General features: G+C 42.2%; 1 protein-coding gene across 6 annotated transcripts in view; it reads left to right on the top strand.

Moving 5' to 3' along the window:
- Positions 1-20,821, top strand: part of dachd (dachshund d) — a 139,600-nt gene that overhangs the window by 87,849 nt on the left and 30,930 nt on the right. For 2 of the 6 annotated variants that reach the window (XM_028022343.1, XM_028022342.1), the window contains exons 4-7: positions 13,691-13,771; positions 19,664-19,836; positions 19,998-20,142; positions 20,296-20,427. In XM_028022343.1, coding sequence (XP_027878144.1) covers positions 13,691-13,771; positions 19,664-19,836; positions 19,998-20,142; positions 20,296-20,427 — 531 coding nt within the window. The remainder of the gene's footprint in view (positions 1-13,690; positions 13,772-19,663; positions 19,837-19,997; positions 20,143-20,295; positions 20,428-20,821) is intronic. The other 4 variants (XM_028022345.1, XM_028022346.1, XM_028022348.1 and 1 more) reach the window with 4 other exon arrangements.

The raw sequence follows: 20,821 nt of genomic DNA, 5'->3' as shown, positions 1-20,821 counted from the left end.
TGAAATAAAAATCTTAATTGCTGAAAAGCACAAGGTAAATTGTAAAGCACCGCATCAAAACTTTTTTTTTTAATGTCCAGCTTGTTGAAAATTTTGATGTCTGAGGTATTGATAGGGTAATTTTATTCCATTTTCTGGCACCCTACTTGTATCTAGGTTTTAATCTAGATCCACAGTTATTTTAAACTGGTTCCAGATTAGAAGACGAAACAAACCACTGATGTTCCTGTTTTTGGACATTTTGACCAACAAGATAAAGATATTGCATATGAGTTTAAAAATCTGTGTTTGATCATCTTGAAGAGATTTGGAAAACGTTTGATTTTATAGAGCTTGGAAAAGAGCCGATCGAAGTTTTTCAGATGCAAAAGGAAGCGAAAGAGTCCTTTAAAACATTACCAAAATAAGAGGCTCAACTTCAGCATAATGTGCACCAATCAGTCTGGCAGTGATTGATCCAAATTGGCCAATTTCCCATTGATTGTGTTTCATCAGCAGGTGAAATCCCGACAATCGTTTTGCTTTTGAGTTTTATCCCACTCCCCTATCATTATTTGCATCAAACACTAAGAAACTCAAGTCATTTTCAGCCAATAAATGGATCGTGAAACTGCATCTTCTTTGATATTTTGAGGTTTGCAAAAATCAGATAAAGTTTTGGGGACTTTGAATAGGAATAGATGTGAATAAATCTTTAACGCCTGTTAGATTCAAAACTACTTCCTTTTTCTTCTTATTTCAATGGTCGACATGTGGTACACTTGATTCTTAAATTAAAACATGTTTCCACGTGTGATTTTATACATATCGCGGTTCAACACAATGAGCAGAACAGACTTAATAGTAAAAATCTGAATAAACCAGCAAGTGCGTCTCAAGAATGGAGAGATAATGTGTTGAACAACTGAAAACCTGAAAAGTAAGAATGTTTTTGAAAATCTTTTATTTTAAATATGCTGAGAAGCAAGGAATGGAAAAAAAAACAACAACAACCTCTGCTTATGCTCCAACCTGAACCTTTAACGTCTTTCAGCGGTCAGGTTTCAGTCAGAATCCTGCAAAGCCTAAGTGGCCTTACTCGTACAGCTCAACTTAAAACCAAAGATTTGCATGGTTCATCCCGATTCCCCCCGCTGTTTTTTTCCAGTTGTTTATGACACGATAAGCTGCCAAGTTCGATGTGTTTGCATGCAGTGAAGCCTCTATGTTCGGTGCGAGTGGGAGTCTTGTTTTCTCTTGAAGTCTGTAACATCGAAAGGAAAAAAATAAATAATAAAAAAAAAGGGCCTAATTGCAGAGTGAAGCTGTGAGCACAGTTTACCCCGGCTCTGAGCTTTTTAACACGATCTAATTGAATTGCTGTGAGAGCTCTGGTTTTTCACAATGTGCCGTTTCAATTAATTATTAGCCCTAAAAAGCAGAAGGAGTTCTGTAATATCACACGCAACCACTTAGTGAATTAAAGAGACTGATAATGTACGCTGGGGCAGATTCACAAGGCCTTTTCAGAACTATAAACCAGATGAAATCCCTGCAGCATGGGACGCTAAATTGAGGTTTCCGTTCACTTACTGTAATAAACAGCCCCGTTTCTAAAGTAACACTTGACACAGTGGAGATTGTGGCGCGGGGAGATGAAAACAGGATGTGTTTCAAAGCCGATTTAACAATGCAAAATGCATAAAGCGTGAGGTCATCACTCCAAGAGAATGGAGTGTGTAAAAGGCACGAGGAAAAAAATAAAAAAAAGATTGGGAGAATATGAGCCTCCGAGGTCACGGAAATAAAGATAAATGTGAGCACCAAACAGCAAGGCTGTGGCAATGGAGCTAATAAGAAACTGTTTTATCTTTTTACAATTTAAATTGTAACCTTGAGTCGCGCAGCCAGCCACACAAGGCTCTCCGGAAGAATCATAATTCTGGGTAAAAAAAAAAAAAAGAAAAAGGAAAAGAAAAGGAGGGAGTGCTTCTAGGTGTGGGCCGCGGCATTAGCTCTCTGAGTGAAATATATGGCAGTGACGCCTCACAGGCCCATCCACAATCAATTGGATTCTTTTCCTTTAATATTTACTCGCAGCGATGAGATGCTCGTCTGCATGGTGATGAACAGTCTGCCACTGGCGTTTGAAGGTGACCTGTCAGTGAGTATGGACAAATCTCTCGCTCGCAGAAATGTAGAAAATAAATCATTAGGGGCAGGCAGTCAGAAATCGGGGAGGGATGAGGAGGAGGGGGATGTAGAGGGGTAGAGAGTCCCTGTATCCTCCCCCCCCTCCCAAAATCCCCCTCCTCTCTGTCTCTCCTCGGATTTAAATCAGCTCAGATTTATGATTTGAATTAATGCTCCGTTTGGTCAAAGGAATGTTCGGAGAGACAAATGATGTTTGGTACTGAAACCATCCTAATATTGATTACTGGGTGTCGCAGCAATCTCTTGTTTATATCAAGCACTCTCCTGTGACAGGGTGGCCAGCAGGAGTCATCCTGATAATACGCTGGAGATATATGGCCCTGGTTCTGCACTGTGGAGCCATGAAACGAAGGAAGCAGCACGCCGCCTTCTTTTTTCTTCTTCTTCTTTTTACGCCTCCTCTGACTCTAATGTGTTTGATGGAAGCATTTTGTAACTTTACTTTAAAAAAAAACAAACAAACAAAAAAACAGGCTCAATTTGAACTGATTTATGAGCGAAAATGTGAATGTCTACTATGCTCAATTATCTAAAGCATGCTTCAGTCTTGTTTCTGACTCCGCACTACCGATTTAGTAAAGCTTTGACCTACTCCAAATCCAATTTGTCTTTTAAAATAAATAAAAACAAATTTAACATTTTTATGTAAAGTAAAATGTACATAGTAACATTTTTTCCAAAATGACACAAAGTTGTGGACCTATCTGCCTCATTAATAATACACACCATTACGTCCTTCAGCTTAAGAGGTTATATTTGTTGAAATAAAACCCAACTGTTAAAGTAACAGAGAATCTAATTTTCTCTTTTACAGATTGTAGCATACATTTTCTTTCTTTCTTTCTTTTTTTTTGTATTTTGCACACCCCTGAGTGAAGCAATGAACCACATCCAGATATGGTTCAAAATTATTTGGATCCAAAACAAACGGCACTGTTGTGTGTTGGATTGTTAAATCACAAATATAATTATTTTAAGTTTTAAAGGAGACTTGTGCAGCCTTTGTGAACGGTCATTTTTATTCATAGTTGGACCAGAGGCGACGTCACACCATGTGTGTGAAGGAGAGAGAGGGCAAGCTGTGTTACACAGCTCAACAGTTAAGCAGGATTTCATTAGTTACATTTTTAACTGTTTAACATCGTATATTAGATTTGAGCATGATTAGCTCAATTTGCAAAGTTAGCTCTTGAACACCTATACAATATAATTAATGCTAATAGGCATCACAATTTCAGCATCTGCAATATTGCAGTCATGACGTCTTGGGTGCCACATTTGGTAGACCGTAACATTTTAGGTCTTACGCATTAAAACTCTACCTATGAATAATATATTTTACTACTTTGAAGGACTTTTGCTGCATTTTATGACCACTACTCATATAGATCTTGTTGACCTGGCTTCTAAGGCTCAGGGAAAGTTGCAGACATGTTGATCATAAAGCGTGTTAATCAAACTATCGTTATTTTATAATCAAACTATGGTAAATATATAGCTTCTTGTCTTATGCAGCCTTAGTTTAAACATCAGTGAGTGTTTGTGTTTGTAGGTGCCCCTGAATGCCTTTTTGGAAAATTGTTTCCTTTCTTGAAGCTTTGAGGCTCTTCAGAAAATAGTTTATTTTAATACCTCTTCCTTCGGTGTCAACTTCCACCTTAAAGATAGTTGTTGTCAGCATGACCTACTTAGGGAAGAATAAATTAGTCAACAGTCAGAGCCGACAAAATATAATATCTACAAATCTAGTTCATCTCCACCATTATTTAAAAGCAGTCCAAATATATGGATCACTTTAGTGACACGGTGTGGGTAGGAAGGGAAAGTGCTTTTGGCTGCAGTTTTGTTTTGAGAGCAGTCTAACTGTTGCTCACAGTGCTGCTGACTTGGGAATTTCCGTGCGCTGTTTTAAAGTCCGACTCCGACCACAAGCGTCTCCTAGGAGACCGACTGACATATTATAATCATCCAGCTCCAAGCCACACAGAACGGACATGTTTGCTTAAACAAATCATGTGACGACCAAAGATAGGAATTGATATGTTAATGTGCGCATCTCTGATAATACCACTCAGGACGTGGATCCATTTAATCAGGAACAACCACTACATAAACCGACTGAGGGAGGGGGTGGGGGGAAGGCAAAAATACAGGTGCTTTGTCTTGATGTTTGTCTGAAGCAGAGTCCTCCTTTTAATTATTATAATTTTTTTTTTCTTCATTGTGAAGCGCTTAAAGAGAGCCAGCCAGTGAAGGACACTCTGTGCTGTTTGTGGAGTTGGATTGCTCACTGTCGTCTTTGTGTTGATGTAAATTGAACAGGCTAATGTTTCTCTCTCCCATTAAATATTCATTACAATTAGACATTCCTGTTTGCATCAATGTTATTAATTATGAGGGGGAAAAACTTCAACCCTTTGCCAAAATATTAAACCAGAGACAGAAAAAAATTGTGTATGGGGAAGAAATGATGGATAAAGAAGTAGAAACGACAAATAATTATGAAGGGAGATGGAATTAGAGAGGGGGGGGGGTCCGTCTTTGATTTTTTTTTTTTTTTCTTTCCCCTCGCAGTCTTTAGTTGTGCAGTAGGGAGCCCTCTCAAAGCACAATGTGGATTGTTCCTGCGCCTCTCAGGAAATGCCACAATTACAGATCACAGACCGAGTGAAAACACGTGTGGCGCTCGGCCTTGAGGGGGATAAACCGCCCGCGCCGTCCCCTCCCAACGCATTGACCCCGGCTACAACCTTCATTACTGGCAGCAAAAATATTGTCAGCTGCCCGCTAACAAACACCTGCCAATTTCAAGGGAAGGAATTGCTTTTGTTTTCCGGAGTGCACAAGAAAAATAAAGTGCTTTTCCCTTGACCTGGAGAAATGCGGAGACAGGAAAGATAAGACGCGTCTCGTTTTTAGGCCACTTTCTCGGCCGTGTCTCACTTACGTCTCCGTCTAACACCCCGCGTCCATCTTTGGCCACTGGGTGCTGCCCTGCCACTCATCTGACGCCCCGCCACACAGCACTAATGGAGCTGAAATCCTGTTTGTAATTAGATATGGGAATTCCGCTGTCATCAGCCAGATGATGCCCCAACATGCCGACCAAACAAGTCACCGAAAGACAACACCGCAGGAAGAGAAGACACAACAGTCGCTGATTTTCTTTCACCGATTTTGCTGTCCGGTTCCGGAACCACTTTTTTTTTTTTTTTTTTTAACAAAACTTTTAGGACCCTTTTAGCTTCTGAAATGTGAAAGTGGGCTTTCACATTTCCCGTCAGGTACCCGTCAGAATGGCTGCTGACGGGTACCTGGAGAGTTGCCTGACTGGAAGGTGTGAGATGATTTGTTTCTGTGGGCCATCAGGCAAATTTCCTGCAAGACCTACCCTCATGCTTAGGTGTTTCCAATGCGTGGGTGTTTTTTTTTTCTTTTTCTTTTTGCTTGCCTGTGTGCACGCATTGCTACAAAAAGAGCGGGCCTTGGCCCCTGAGAGCGCTCTGTGAGGAGACCACAGCTGTACACTCCCAGCAGCTAATTGGTCCTTATCTAGCTGTCCCATTCATCTTCATTTTTTACCAATTACTGAGCATTATCTGTGTTCTCAGTTGGGTATGGGACTTAATCCTTTTTGGTTAAGCTGGTGCTACAGCTTGCAAATTTACAAATGGAGAAAGGGAAAGAGGGGAAGTGTGGGGCGGGGGGTGTTAGGGTGGGGAAGTGCTGGGGAGGGGGGAAAGAGAAGACAGGGTGGAGCAAAAGTCAGAGCAAAAACAAACTCTGAAACTTCCCATCATCCCTCATTGGCACCAAGCAGTCGATAAACAATGACATCACACGAATCAGAGAGAGTCGAGGGGGGAAACGGGGGGGTGAAATGGGGGAAATGGAAGAGATCAATTATTGGCGTTATAATTCAAGTCCTTGTTTGCAAACGCTGCAGCCTCATTGATTAGGCCGTTCTTGTTGCACTCACCATTATTGACTCGTTAAAACCATATTTTCTCATCATCGGTGCTTTTACGTTTTGTGCACACGGGTAGCGATAAGGCTTTACGGCGCATTAATTATTCAGCGTGTATTCATTTGATTCAAAACCGTCCTGTTTACCGTGCTAACAATACGGGCAGAGCACACGGCTCATCCAGAAGGTACATCAAGATGCCGCAATCTGGGCTAGTTAGCCTTAATTTTCTGAGATCAATGCATTACTAGGCTCCTCTCTATATGGGGTCTGAGCTTGACCGTGTTGCGGAGCCGGCGGAAGTCAGCTCGGATGCCGTGCACTAATTACTGGCGTGTTTACCGCTCTGCTGGAAAGCATTTGCAACATTCGGAACCTTACAAGTGAGTCTGGATGCTTTGCTTTGGACTGCTTTATAAGACATTAGGATATGTGTGAAGGAAATTAGGATGAAAAGATTATTGTTATCACTTAGGAGCTGAACACATCTACAGTTCCTTGCGAAAGCATTCACATCCCAGGAAGTTATTTGCATTTTTTCCAGGTTGCAGCCTTGGGAAATAATTGTGTTGTATTAGAACTTTGTGCAACATGTAAGGGCACATAATTGTGAATTGGGAGGTGCAGCGTAATTTGCAGTCCTTCCTCAGAAGTCATCAAGTAGGTAGGTAAGCTGTGTGTAATTCAATTAGTTTCTCACCAGGCTGGTCAGGAGTCAATTTTTGGAAAAGTTTAAAACAGATTTAGGTTGTAAAACAATCCTAATTTTAAACTTCTAAGACATGGTCGCCCACCTAAACGCAGGTTGTGTAAGGAGATTATTACTCATAGACATACCCAAGAAGCCTATGTTAACTCTGAAGGGGCTGCAGGGAGACACAGCTCAGGTGAGAGAATCTGTTTTCAGAAAGACTGTTAGTTGTGCGCTTCACAAATCTGGCTTTTATGGAGGAGTTTTAAGACAAAAAAAACTGGTCAGATGAGGAGAAAGTTGAACTTTTTCAGTCTGATGGAGTCAGCATTGGAAAACTAACATGTCTCGCTGAGCACATGAACCCAGCACTGCATTGTGGTGGTGGCAGAGTGATGCTGTGGGGATGCTACAAAACAAGACCGCCCGTTTCATTCTACTTCACAGTTATGTGTTAATTTTGGGGGTTGTGTGTCATAAAATCCCCCCAAGACACACCGATCTTTGTTGTGACTGGCCAATAGGAGACAAAAAAAAAAGATTAAGGGGTGTGAATACTTTAGAACACACTGTAGAGCTGCCAAAGCAATGTAAGTCCAAGTAAAGCCTGTGAACAGACAGAGGCACACAATGGCAGAGCACACAGAGACTCCCTGCTCTTTGATAGGGATCTGTTCGGTCACAGTCTTAGCGCCAGCTGTCAGCCCCAGCTCCACTGCTGCGATTTAATTAGTCTGTTTATGTCCTTTCTAATAATAAAGCTCTCAGGGTGGAAGGACATATCCGACGAGCTAACTGCGGCACGCTCCAAGAAAACCTGCTAGCTCACACTGGCGCTGGTGGCCTGGGCTCCTGCCGAATGTGGGCCACGATGGGAGGAAGGAAGGCTGCCACTTCCTGTTCCTCCTGACATAACACGAGGCCCTCGGGCTCAGATCTGGTATCACCCTCCTAATCAATCCTAACCCTAACCATTAGGGGATAAAACACACACTGACCTGATATGAGTGTCTGGGGGCAACTTCATCCATCTTCCTCTCTGGCGCTCTTATGGGAGCTTTTGTCAGACAAAGCTCTTGGAGAGAAGAGATTGTTGCCACAGGCTGAGGAGAATCCCAGAGTTCTTACTTAGTCTGGAAAAGTGTGGAATTTGATATGAGTAAATAAAAAAAACAAACTATTTCAACATTTCCCATTGTCTCAGTCCCGATTGCTGTACATCCATTTATCCACACATCCATATTTAAAGTCTTAAAGTATATCATTTTGACTTAACAAATGTGTGGGGAACCTGGAAATAATGTCTTTGAACGCATCAGAACGTCCTCTTGCTTAATTCATGCAAACAAAGTCTCGCTTTTTTTCAGCTCTTCTTTCAATGCAGGCGGCTTTGCGGGACAAAATCGGGTCTTTTCAAGCTGCCGCTGTTGGGGGAAATGGAGACTAGTGTGGGTAACCGAGTCAGACACACCGAGCTGGATATAGAGTGGCAGAGCAGACAGGAAGCCTTCCAGTCTGAGTGAAGAGCTTGATGGCTCTCTGTCTCCCTCTTGGGCTTTGGCCCTCACCATCTCTCTATTAGTGTGCCAGGCTCATGGGAGCCAGGTGACAGATAAGTGAAGGAGCGGCGCACCCGTTTTAATAGACATTTCAAAAGATAAACCTGATAATCATTTCTCCCTTTAATGAAGTCTAATGTCCTCGTTCTAATTCCTGTTGCGTCGGCTGTTAAGCATCAGCGTATTCCACTTGAATATGCATGATTGGGAAATTGCGAGGCGCACCGATGTAACTGCAAGAACACACAAATGCACACAACTGCAAAAATAGATTACAATAACGGGTGATGGTGGTGGTAGCGGTGGTGGTGAGGAGGAGGAGGAGGAGGATGGGGGATTGATTAAACATTATTTCTGTAATGATCCATATCAAGTTTTGTCATATTCGAGTGGCGGCAGGGTTGCAGGGATGAGACGTACCAAGAGAGGCAGAGAAATATTTGTTTGATTATCTCTTGTGGTTAGCTCCAAACACCAGGAGCAGAGCGATGTCAAAAAATTAAATAAAAAATAAAATAAAAACAACTGACCAGTCTAGTTGTCGGCCTCCATCAGCATTAGGACTCGTTCTCCGTTAATTGGAAAGATTAATTTGGAGCGCTTTGATGCGGGAGTGATGCATGTGTTCGGCTGTCCCCTCCTCACTATTCTCTGTCAGGTTGAATTTAGCCTGGCGAGGGGCTGACCTTTGAAAGTGAAGAGATCAACGCAATTTGAAAAGACAATGTCACTTGGTGTAAATGTGATATGTGTAATAAATGACATTCAACCTTTCAACGATGATGGGCTTTCGCAGGTCGGGAGGGAACGTGGCGTGCGACCGCGTGGAACGGGAAGCGTTTTTTGTTTTTTTTTTTCCACGCGTGTCCCGGGCCGCAGCCTCATCGCAGCCTGGATATCATGTGTTCCCATTCGACTCTGATTATGCGTAAGAGGGACGCATTAGCGTGGAGGAATGATATCCAGGCGTACACAATGACGCTGTGATGACAACAAGAAAATGACATTCTCCATTCCTGTGATTACACCGGAAAACACGTCCGCTCGTGCAGCAATGAGGGTGGAGAATCAAAAGAGCGTTAGTGTGATGGAAATACTCGGTTCCGTTCTGCCTGAAATGAAAAGGCTTGTTTTTCTTTTCTCGTTCTTCCTGAATTAGGATACTTAAAACATTCAGCTGTAGTGAATCCAGACATCTTTAACCTTACCAAGTCCAATTCTATCAAATCCAGATGCCGGGGGTAAGCAAGTTCAAAATTAAAGAACATTCACCGCTTCAACTTAAAATAAAGTTGCTTAATCAATAATTATGTGGAGGGGATCTGCTGCTTTTCTCCGTGTTTCTAATAGCAGAAGAATATTGCTCCACCTTGTACGTTTTCTGGTGTCTCTATTGCAATGGTTCTTAACCTTTTATGAGGTACCGAACCCATCAGTTTCATATGCGCATTCACCGAACCCTTCTTTAGTGATAAATACATTTTTTTTCCAAATTCAATACATATGTATATGTCTTTTTGCTGGTGCACAAAATGAGCAATGCATGAACGTCACCTTGCTCAAAGAACAAAACCATGAACTCACAGCAAGTTACAGTATTAATTTATTCTGGCCCCCAAAAAATATTTCGGCCCCATTAAAGTATTTCAGCCCCCAAAATATTTTTTTATTATTTTACTAATTAAAAATAAATTTGGATTTTTTTCACTGAATAAAAATTTTATTTTTTATTTTTTTTAATTTAATTTGTTCTTTGTCATTTTGAATCCACAAAATACTTTTTTGGGGCCAGAATAAAGTATTGCACAAATGACATACCTGCAGAGAGGCGTGGCTTCACCTTGGCAAGTGCATCTTCAGAGCATAGTCTGTTCATTTTCTTCTTTTTTTGCTCGACATATTTAGTATGGATTAAAATATTAAGATAGAAGCCACACGACGTACAACTACGACAGCCGCTGATACTGCGTGCACTAAATTCCCCGCAGCACTGATTGGCCGAGCAATGTAACATGATCTTCTGCAGCCAGTTTTGTAAACCAAACTTTATAAAACCTTTTCCATAGTTTCATAATGTAACCTACCCATGTATGTTGTAATTTGTTAGATTTTAAAAGTAATTAATAGATCAGTACATATTTTATTCTTGCCATTGGTGCACCAGCCTGAGAGCAGGTTCATGAGGTATACTCACTGCTCACTATGTGTACAAGTATTACAGACTAAACGACCCAAAGCAGTTCACCTTTTTGATTTACAAGTGCTTAGTCTCCACATCGATTTCAAGTTCAAAATCTAAGTTTGGTCAAACCTGAAGTGGCTTATTCTCTACCATTTACTGGGGAAAAAAAGACTACTATCTTTGTGCAAACAAAACAATATCGAATCAGAATTTCATTTGAAATCGTGTGGAAATTGTTACTCCTCTCATGAGCTGAAGAGTGGGGGGCACACGGAGGGGCGTGCCCAGGGCACTGTTCATGCAAGAGCCGCCACTGCTGCTCACAGATGGACTGTAAGTCGTTTTCAGTGTTTCTTGTGGAAATTTCCTTCAATGCCAAACATCTTAGTTCAAATATTGCCTCGTTGGTGAGTCAGCAGACTCTTTTCACTTCAGACTATATCCACATTATTACTACTCTTTTTTTCTCTTTTTTTTTCTGAAGCACGCAGCAGGAGGCGATGCCGGTTTTCTAATTAAAACAGATCATCCGATGACCACGTTCAAGCCGACCCCCTCCGCTAACAGGATATGACGGCAGAGCGCCTCGTGATTGATAGCACTCGTCAATATATTTCATTTCAGGGGCTTTAGTCAAATGACAACTGGTTGTCATTGACTGAAAGCAATCTTTTTAAAAGGGGGGAGCTTTTTCTAAGTATCAGATGAAAATGATTCCTCTGTCTGCTTGGGTGTCACTGTCTGCAGGAGCTTTATTGATTGGACTTGAATATATTGCACCCGCAGTAGTAACAGCTGCTGGCAACAGCGCCGCTCTCCTTCTGCTTCCCCGCGTCTGCTTCGCAGCACTTTTTCCGTGCTCGGAGGCTTATTGCAAGTGCTCGGGTGTCGGGCCTCTCGCACGGATGCCCGAGCGCGTCGTCGAGAGCGATGCGAGGCAAATGCGAAGCGAGCCTGGTTCCGAACCCAAATTGGAAAGGCGAGCGTTGTTTGGCTAATGCGTCCAGAAGGGCCTGGCTCTCTCTCGGGTGCATCATGAGTGTGTTTAACTAAACCCACCATTGTGTGCCACCCCTCCTTCATCCCCCACCCCAGTTCCACCCCCCACCCCACCCCCCCACACTCCCAACCCCAGCTCTGCGTTATCAAGCACAAGAATGTTGGCATTGGTTGGTAAAGGTCATTTACTGTAATGAGATTTGCCACATGCAAGCATATGGCCTGATTATTGCTCTGTTCGTTAACATTTTCAGCAAAGAGACAAATAGACAGCTGAAACGGGGATGTTTGCAAGGAGGGCGGGCAGTGAGAGAGGGGGGGGGAGGGTGATGACTGGTAGAGCAAACATGTTTAGCATTTTCTCTTCAAAACACAGGAAGAACTTCTTTCACAACAGATCTGTCACTGAGATGATTGATCTTTCAATTTTCATAAGGAATGCGCGCCATCCGAGCAGAGGATTTAAATTATCCCATAAAAGTTGCCTGCCTTGGGATTTTTTTTCTTTTGTTTTTTTTTTTTTTTTGCGTGTGTGTGTTTAATACTCTTTAAGGACAAACACCTCTGTCTGTCTCCTTGATAATTTCCAGCACATGTTACACTCTGGTGGGTTTGCATTGGGAAGCAATTATGTTACCTCGTCAAATCAGAAATGTTTTCTTATCATGCTTTCTGCCGCGTTACACGAGGTGTCCTGGCAGGAAATCTTCGCCCACCTGAATGAAATCAGTGCATCATTTTTTTTTTAATTTTATTTTATTTCTTGTTTTGTTTTGTTTATTCTTTCACATTAAGGCCGTATCGTTTGTTGACGCGCTCGAGGCCTAAGTGCATTCCGATCCTCGCGGCTTTCCGAATGTAAAGCACATTGTTCAGCATGTGTTCTCATGTCTGGCCTGCAATCCTCCGCACGCCGCCGTTGTTTTCGAGTGTTTTCATGTTTACCACTCTTTGTTGCGCCGATGATGTGTTCTTTTTATGTCGTCCGTTTCAAGTCGCGCGCGCGCTGCGTGCACCCCCGAGCAGGTATTTAACAAAGGCAAGATGTTTGCTTTATTATCGACATTAGCTGTGTAAACACAAAAAGCTTCAAAGTTTCATTCAATGACACTGAAGGGCTGTGGGTGGCCACATCAAAGCGCCATACCTTTTCTCCCCCCTCTGTGTTTTAATGAGAAACAGGACTCACCAGCCTTGACTGAAACTGCCATCTGTGTATGTCTGTTTTTTTTTTTTGTTGTTGTTTTTTTTCTTCTTCCTTGTTTGCATTTGTGTGTGTACTCCTCGTATGATTGTAGGAGAAGGTATGTTTCTGGGCACCTGTGTTGTCTTTACGCCGCTCTACGGCATGCTTATGGAGGCCGTGACTCATGTTCAAGTCGGTTCATCGGGTTGCAGAGATCCCTCCATAGCATTCCGGGGTGTGCTTTAAGTACCAAACCAAGCATTAAAATGGCAATTTTTAAAATTTATTTTTAATAAATAATAACAAAATGATCACAAATCACAAAACGATAGTCCATTAAGCGAAATATACAGTTGAACCTTTTTATTCGTGATGGTTAGGGACCACGACCACTCATAAATAGCTGAAATCATGTACCGCTTGCAACCAGAAATGCTCCTATTTTAATAATTCAAACACCAAATATATGTTAACATGAGCTAATATGCACAGTGATCTTCCGTGTCTCAGTTTTTGGGGGCAACAGCCAATCGACTCCATGTTCCACAGAAAAATCCACAAAAATAGATGAATCTGTGACTACCGAACCAGGAACAGGCGCTCGTATCCACTTGATTTTGAAATGTGATCTAAATTACCATTTTTACCAACAGTACAACAAAATGGCCATTGGACACACTCCTGAGTTTGAAGGCAAGTTCACCATTGGGGTTGGTAATGAGTTGATAACGAATAGAGTGGGGAAAACCCATCTTGCCTTGGTGTTTATATATTAGGAATGTTCTAAATTTGATTCTGAAAAAGAGTGACTTGTGGTGAGCCTAGAGCACAAGTCACATTAACCCATCTGCACTTTCAGGCTCCATGTATATATTTTTTCTCACTTTTTAAAATCTGTCCACACTGTCTATAGGATTCCAATCAAAGTGGACTGCATGGGTACAAAATGGAAGTAGGAAGAGAGGAAATGGCGACACGTGGGAACAAGACGGGGGTAAGAAGACAGGGCGTATTGATCCCGACCCTTTTTTGTTTTGTTGAAATCCACAAACTTTTGTGGACAATTATTGATTGATTGTTGAATTCGAGAGTTGTCAACCACCCCAATGAGCAGCCGTTACTAATCAGTCTGATAACACAGCAAGGCACCTCAATAACAACTTCCTTTCTTACTTTAAAATATGAGTCTAGAAACACAGACCTCGGCAGACAAAGTTATGCTGAGACACCAAGTGAACATCGTGAGACAAACTTGACTTTAGCGAGAAATATCTCGGCATTTTGATATCACGTCTTGTCACACCCTTACAGTCAAGGATTTGAAACATTTTTGTGCCACTGGTTACTATATTGACAGTAATCAGACAGGAAATTAGAAGAGGCAGAAGAAGGGAAGACATGCACCATAGGTTCTAAGGTCAGGAATCAAATTCAGGACTATAGCAACCGATCTACAGCTACACCGCCCCAAGCTCTATAGAACTTTATCATTAGCCATTCATTTCTTTTTTAGGGGGGGGGGACTGAGTACTTGCATCTTCAACACCACCACAACAAAGACTCCGTAACCCCACCTCACCTTTGTAGGAGAAACACAAGCGCAACATGGGGGCGTTTTACAAGAGCAATTAGCAGAAAAACTCAGATTGTTTTGCTGCAGAAGGCTGGATTGTGCAGGGAGTCGGTCTATTTAGCTGCTTCACTGGATTGTTCCTGTTGGTTTTGACAGATCAGAAGGAGAGAAAAAAAAGGAAAACTATATTCAACAGCATGAAAAACCAGAGGCTTAGCATTGAGTAAATCAGCCCGTTGTCTTGTTCAATTCCAATCAAAGGATAACCGGGAATGTTTGTTTGACAACAGCATTTACAATGCATTGTTCTGAAGCCCAGAGCCTCCCAAACAAAGACAGATAGGCTTTAAACAAGTCATTTAATTAGCACCGAATCCCCGGCTTTGGCTGCGGCAACCAATTATACATTCCTGAGGCTTGTGCAGGTCCTATTTCACAGGAGCGAGAGGCAGATCCTCTCCAGCCCTGTCTCTTACAGTACATCTCTCCCCTTCCATTTAAGAGAAGGTAAATAGCCCAGACAGACAGCTTCATTAGCCAGCGTCTGAAGAGCGCGGGGCCGATTGTCGCTTAAATAGTGCGCTTTTACTGCAGGCCCAGCCAGCGACCTCCGATCAATTACAGCTGACATTATTGTTTGTCGGGAGCTTTTTTTTTTCCTGGACAGAAAAAAAGAAAAAAAAAAACAAGATCAAGCCAGAGCTTTAGGTGGAAATGCAATCTTCCCTTTCTCTCTCTTTGCTTCTTTCTCTCCACAAACAATAAATCATTCAGTTGAAGAGATAATAAAGTGCCAAGTAGGAGCTAGTTTAATTTTTGTCAGGGGAAATCTGTCCACAGCAGAGTTAAGGTTCGGGGTGGGGGTGTGGAGGGAGGGTGCTTGCTTTCTCATACCATTTTCAATGACAAAGGCTTAGCTCTTTTTCCCTTTATTTCCCTCTGTAGGTTTTTATAGCCAGAAAGGTTGAGGTCGTGTCCTCATAAAGAGATTAACCACAGCAAAAGTCAATGCAAGTGTTGTTCTCCAAATAAATTCCACTATTTCTTTAATCTGTTCAAAAACACACGTTGAACCTTTTTTTTTTTTTCTTCCCCTTTTTCTGGTGCGATTCCGTTAAGCAACTGGAACTGCCGAAAAAGCCCTGATGTAACAGCTTTTTAATCACGCTGTTACCGAGAGCTGTTTTAATTCATCCAATGCGATTCGGATCTCTGCTCATCCGAGCGTGAACTCGCAAAAGCACGCCACAACATAATAGCTGAGCTGTTTATATTGGTATTAAGCGATTTGTAGTTTTAATGACGGTAAATAGGAGTTCACCTTTGCGGGCTCCCTCAGGCTTACTTCAGGTAAATTACTCCAAATGTATTGTTGATGCCCTCCAGGAGAGACGGTGGGCCGAGTGCGAAGGGGGGGATTGTTGTAGGAATTTATCTCATCAGGTCTAAACTTCTATATGTGTGAGATCAGCACGGCTAAAATACACTTGTTGGAAACCCCTGGAAAAGATGCCACAAAAGCTTTAAAATAAACATATATTTTATTCCTGTAGCATAATCTCACACCAAAGAGTTTGGGAAATACAGACTTCAATATCTGTAGATTGTCTAGAGTCCTCTCATATGCTTTTCTCTTCCGCTCACCCAACAGGTTTTCATTAGGATTTAGTTTTGGTCACCGAGGCTGATTTTGTGTCTGTTGAATCATTTCTGTCTTGATTTGTCCAGATGTTTTACCATCAGCATCCTGCTGTAAGACCTGATAACGACCCATTTTCAGTATCGAGTAGGAGGGCTTCAAATTTCCTTAGGAAGCATCCTGGCATTTAAATTTCCTGGGTTCTATGCAACATGACCAGGTTCTCAGAGCAGTGGGAAGAAAAACAGACCCACATCATCACAGATCCGCTACCAAACTTAAAAGGATGCTTTTCCATGCACTCGTCCGTTTGTTTTGTGCCAAAACCAGTTCGATCGTTTTTACCGAAAAGTTCTACCGATGTGCTTTGTCATCTGACCAAAGCACATGGCTTCAGTTTTCTGGTAGAGTTGGGCAAAATCTGTTTACATTTTTCATGGTAAGACAGAAAAGAATATTTTCTGTCTTATTTTCTGTTGACCCCAACATGCCTTTTTTTAAACTCTAGTTTTCTAACAGTGGGCTTTGGATGCCTTTACGTCTTGCTCTCTATATAAGGTTGAGTGCTTCATTTGGGTCTATGTCCAACTTGGTAGTAGTCAGAAAGCTAAAACTGGCTTTCATGGCATTTTTAGTCCCCAACAAAACAATTATTATTTTTTTTTTTACGTTTCTAGATCACTTTAATTAGCTTAGATGAGGATAAATAATGCAAAATTAATTTTTAAAAAATAATTCAGTTACGTTTTTGTTTTTTAGAAATGTATTGGTAGGTGTGCCAGTAATTCCACCATCGGACAACAATTGCTTCTTAACATCTGAGCTTTTTCTCCCTGAATGAATCAATTGTTACGCCCCTTTTTGTCACCGGTACCAATGATATCCACCTCATGGCATCGACTCTTCAAACTTCGTTGGTTCCTTGAAATGGGAAAGAAAGGACAAATAAAAACATGTTGATTATTAATCCAGAGTGTAATGTTTGGAGCTTACATCACAAACGAGAAAGAAATTACACGTGAATGACACTTAGCTGCTTGGCAAAAACCGGCCCATTTCCTGAATAATCTCCTTCTCACCTGGCTCCTTTCAGCCGCAAACAAAGGGATTTGGTGGAGCCTTGTTAGGTCTGTGGCACATTCCCTCACTGCGGCCTGAATAGGTCTTTATGGGAGAAACACCACTTTGGGACGAGGTGACAAGAAAGGGGCCGGGCCGACGGTGAAAGCGAGACTAATACCCCTCCTTTGGCGCGAACACAGGTCCAGTGTTTTCGCCTGAAAGGCTGTCAGTCAGGTGGGGACGTGAGATTTCATACGGGGTCGAGTGCACGGAATAACACGGAGATAAGTCCAGGAATGTTATTGCAGAAACACAGAATGGCTTAGTGCGATTTTTAGGTGGCTTTTCCATTACTTTTTTTTAATATGGCGAAAATCTTCCCTAATGCGCGTCACGGTGCCTGATTGAATGGGTGTTATACATCCACCTCAAAGGCAGAATAAGTCTCTTCACTCTGGCCCTTGAGTGGCCTTGAAAGCCTGATAGGTAGCCGAGACCTTACCATGTTGTCCCGTAGTAAGTACCCCCGCAATCAGGGCCCTCTGTGGTGTTTTTTAATTGAGCTTAGCCTGCTGAGTGGTAATTGATTCAGTCTGAGCTTCGGCGGAGGCGCCGCTACGAGGTGCAGCTTGGCTTCCGCCTTTCTTTAATCTCCCCCTTTTGCTTTATATTGTCTGGGAATACTCACCACTGAGAAACTGCGTGCTATCTTTCTTATGGAAATCAATGCTTCTTTTGGAAGGAGGTGGAATGACAGAGAGGAGTACTTCTCAGCTCCTTTCATTTTTCAAACCAGTGTCCTTCTCTTTAGAGGCTTCGCCATACAGATCTCCTTGCCCTTTGGCTACTGATGTTTGGTACAAAAAAAAAGAACCGGAGTTGTTTTGTGGATGGCGCTATCGTGTTTTTTTTTCTTTCTTTCTTTCTTTCATGCAGATTTGCTTTACTTTCTGTCTTTCTTGTTGGTTTTTCTTTCTTTTTTTTTTTTTTTACCTTGAACCAGGCTGCCAAAGAAAGAGAGAAAAAAGGAGTGGGAAAAAAAATCAACGCAGAGGCTCAATCAGATCCAATAGTGTCTATGAAGTTGTTGTTTTTTTCCTCCTCTTCTTTTTTTTCTCTTTCAAGCAGTTTTGAGGAGAAGCATCTGAGTGGCGAAGGAATGAGACCAAAATGTTTTCCAGTCACTTTTGATCCCGCTCAGTTCAAAGTCCCAGAGGAGAGCCGAGGAGGGGAAGCAGAGAGAGAGGGGCGCGCTGGTTGAGCGGGGAGGCACAGACACCTGGCTCTGACCTTCCGTCTGCGCTCGCGTCCTTTGAAAGTCGTCTTGTTTTCATTAAGCCGCTCACAAGCACAAGTACAGGGCCACTGTTTGACTAGCTCCTTACCCCCCGTATGGTATCTTTAATAGACATTTTTATACATTCTCACGCGGCTAATGTCTTCGGTTTTTCCCAATTAGGGCGACAAATGCCAGGCGGCAGATGAATAATTTAAAACATTTGTAAGATATCTTGTGCGTTGTAATGGATTCATTTGTGCACATATGAAAGAAAATGGAAATCCTTTCATTGTACGGTCTCACACCCTTTTTTGGTCTATTTCTGTGTCTCTGGTGCGGGGGATAATTGGCCTAAAGTCATGCCACAATGTAGTCTTAACAGTACTTGTTTGTCATTTGCACATTTAACTAGTCATTTGGGTAATGGCTTCAGAGATTGCCCTTGTTTTTAGAGGGATTTTTTTTTCCCCATGTAAGTATTGGGCCAATTTCCATAATATGCCCCCTTTTTTAATTCATTGTAGAATAACTAATATATTTTTACTGCTAATAACAGTTTATAAAGTCTCACCCCCATTATCTTTATTATTATTGAAGCAGCAGCTATTAATAACATATAGTAAAATATTTATATATTTTATATTAACATGATTTCCAAGAAGTACTGCAATTAGCTCAACTTATTCCACCCTTGTTTGCTATTGGAAGGCCTTGTTAAGCCTTGATGTTATTGGCTCAGGGTTTAAACAGCTTTTAGAGGAAGAAACGGGCCCACACTATCACAGAACCTCCGCCTTGCTCAATAGTAGACATAAGTTCTTTTCAACACTTTTCAAATAGACGGTAACGTTTAGACTGAGAGTCGTTGGACATTTTTTACAAGGTTCTCAAGCCCTTTTGAAGAAAAGGAAGCCCACATCATTACAGATCCTCTACCAATCTTAACTTTTCCACATTTTTCCTGATAAACAGTAGTGCTGAGCTGTTGAGTTTATGTCCAATTGCTATTTAAAATAGACCGTAATGACATGCACTCCAATATGGTCCTCGGAAGTAAATCAGGCCCACAGCATTACAGATCCTCTACTGTACTTAACAGTTGACATCAGCCTCTTCTCCTTGTATTTCCTAGCAGATGGTCATGTTAAGCTTTAGTGTTACTGGACACTTCTTATAAAGAGCGTCTCAGGGCTGACAGCTTAATTACTTCCAGCAAGGGTGGAGATTTTCCTGCCAGAGCACCACAAGATCTCCCTCCCCTCTCCACCTGTGACTATCTCACTCACGATATGCATCATTGAGTAACCAACAGCCTCCTCTTCATGTGTCTCAGGCCTGGAACTCCCCTTCATGATGATGCCACACCCCCTGATCCCGGTCAGCCTGCCCCCAGCCTCTGTCACCATGGCAATGAGCCAGATGAACCACCTCAGCACCATTGCAAACATGGCTGCCGCTGCCCAGGGCCAGAGTCTGCCTTCCAGAATGGTCACCTCTGTTATAAAGGTACATTTTTAAAATAATGACACCCTTTTTATTTATTTATTTATTCTTTTTTTTGGTTTGTTTGTTCATGACTCCGGAAGCTTTGAACCTTTTATTCTCGTGGTGTAATTCTGTATCTGCATCAGGTGTTTATTTTGGTTGTGTGCGTTTTGTTGCTGTTGGGGTTGCAGGAACGTGTGCCGGACAGTCCCTCCCCTGCTCCCTCCTTAGAAGACAACAGGAGGCCCGGCAGCCACCCTTCATCCCACCGCAGCAGCAGCGTGTCCAGCTCCCCAGCCCACACAGAAAGCTCCTCAGACAGGATACGTAAGTTTGCTTTTTGCATAACAAACAACATAACCAAATGTATTATTGTTTTTTTTTTTTTTGTTTTGTTTTGTTTTTTTTTTGTTTTTTTATAATCTAGAGTAGAGGAAAGTCTATAGGTGTTCCTTGTAATTTCTGGCGTTCCTTTTGCAGCAGTGCACCACAACGGGCTCTCGATGAACCAAGCCCTCCTAGGCCTGTCCCCCAACATTGCCCCTGGGCCTAAAGAGGGAGACCTGGCCCACGACATGAGCCATGAAGTGAAAAGGATGCACACTGACAAAGGTGAGTGGAACTTTGTGAGAAATGCCATCTACTTTAGTGGTTCCCAAATGTCAGATTGTGTGATCTGAAGAAGGGATGTCAAACTCATTTTCATTTCGGACCGTATCAGGATCATGAATGTTCTCAATGGGCCGGTTGAGCCAGAATGTGTTGGAAAAAACCCCATAAACAAACTGTTAAAATAAATACAGCACTCAATAAGTACATCCATCCATCCATTTTCTTACACCCTTGTCCCTAGTGAGGTCTGGAGATGCTGGTGTCTATCTCCAGCGAACATTTCGGGCGAGAGGCAAGGTTCACCCTGGACAGGTCGCCAGTCTGTCACAGGGCAACACAGAGACAGACACAGGACAAACATGCATACACACACACCTAGGGAGAATTTAGAGAT

This window comes from Xiphophorus couchianus, chromosome 7 (assembly GCF_001444195.1).
Source record: "Xiphophorus couchianus chromosome 7, X_couchianus-1.0, whole genome shotgun sequence".
NCBI classification, from domain to species: Eukaryota; Metazoa; Chordata; class Actinopteri; order Cyprinodontiformes; family Poeciliidae; genus Xiphophorus; species Xiphophorus couchianus.
Note: the sequence above shows the minus strand (reverse complement) of the source record. Positions and strands in the feature narration are given on the sequence as shown.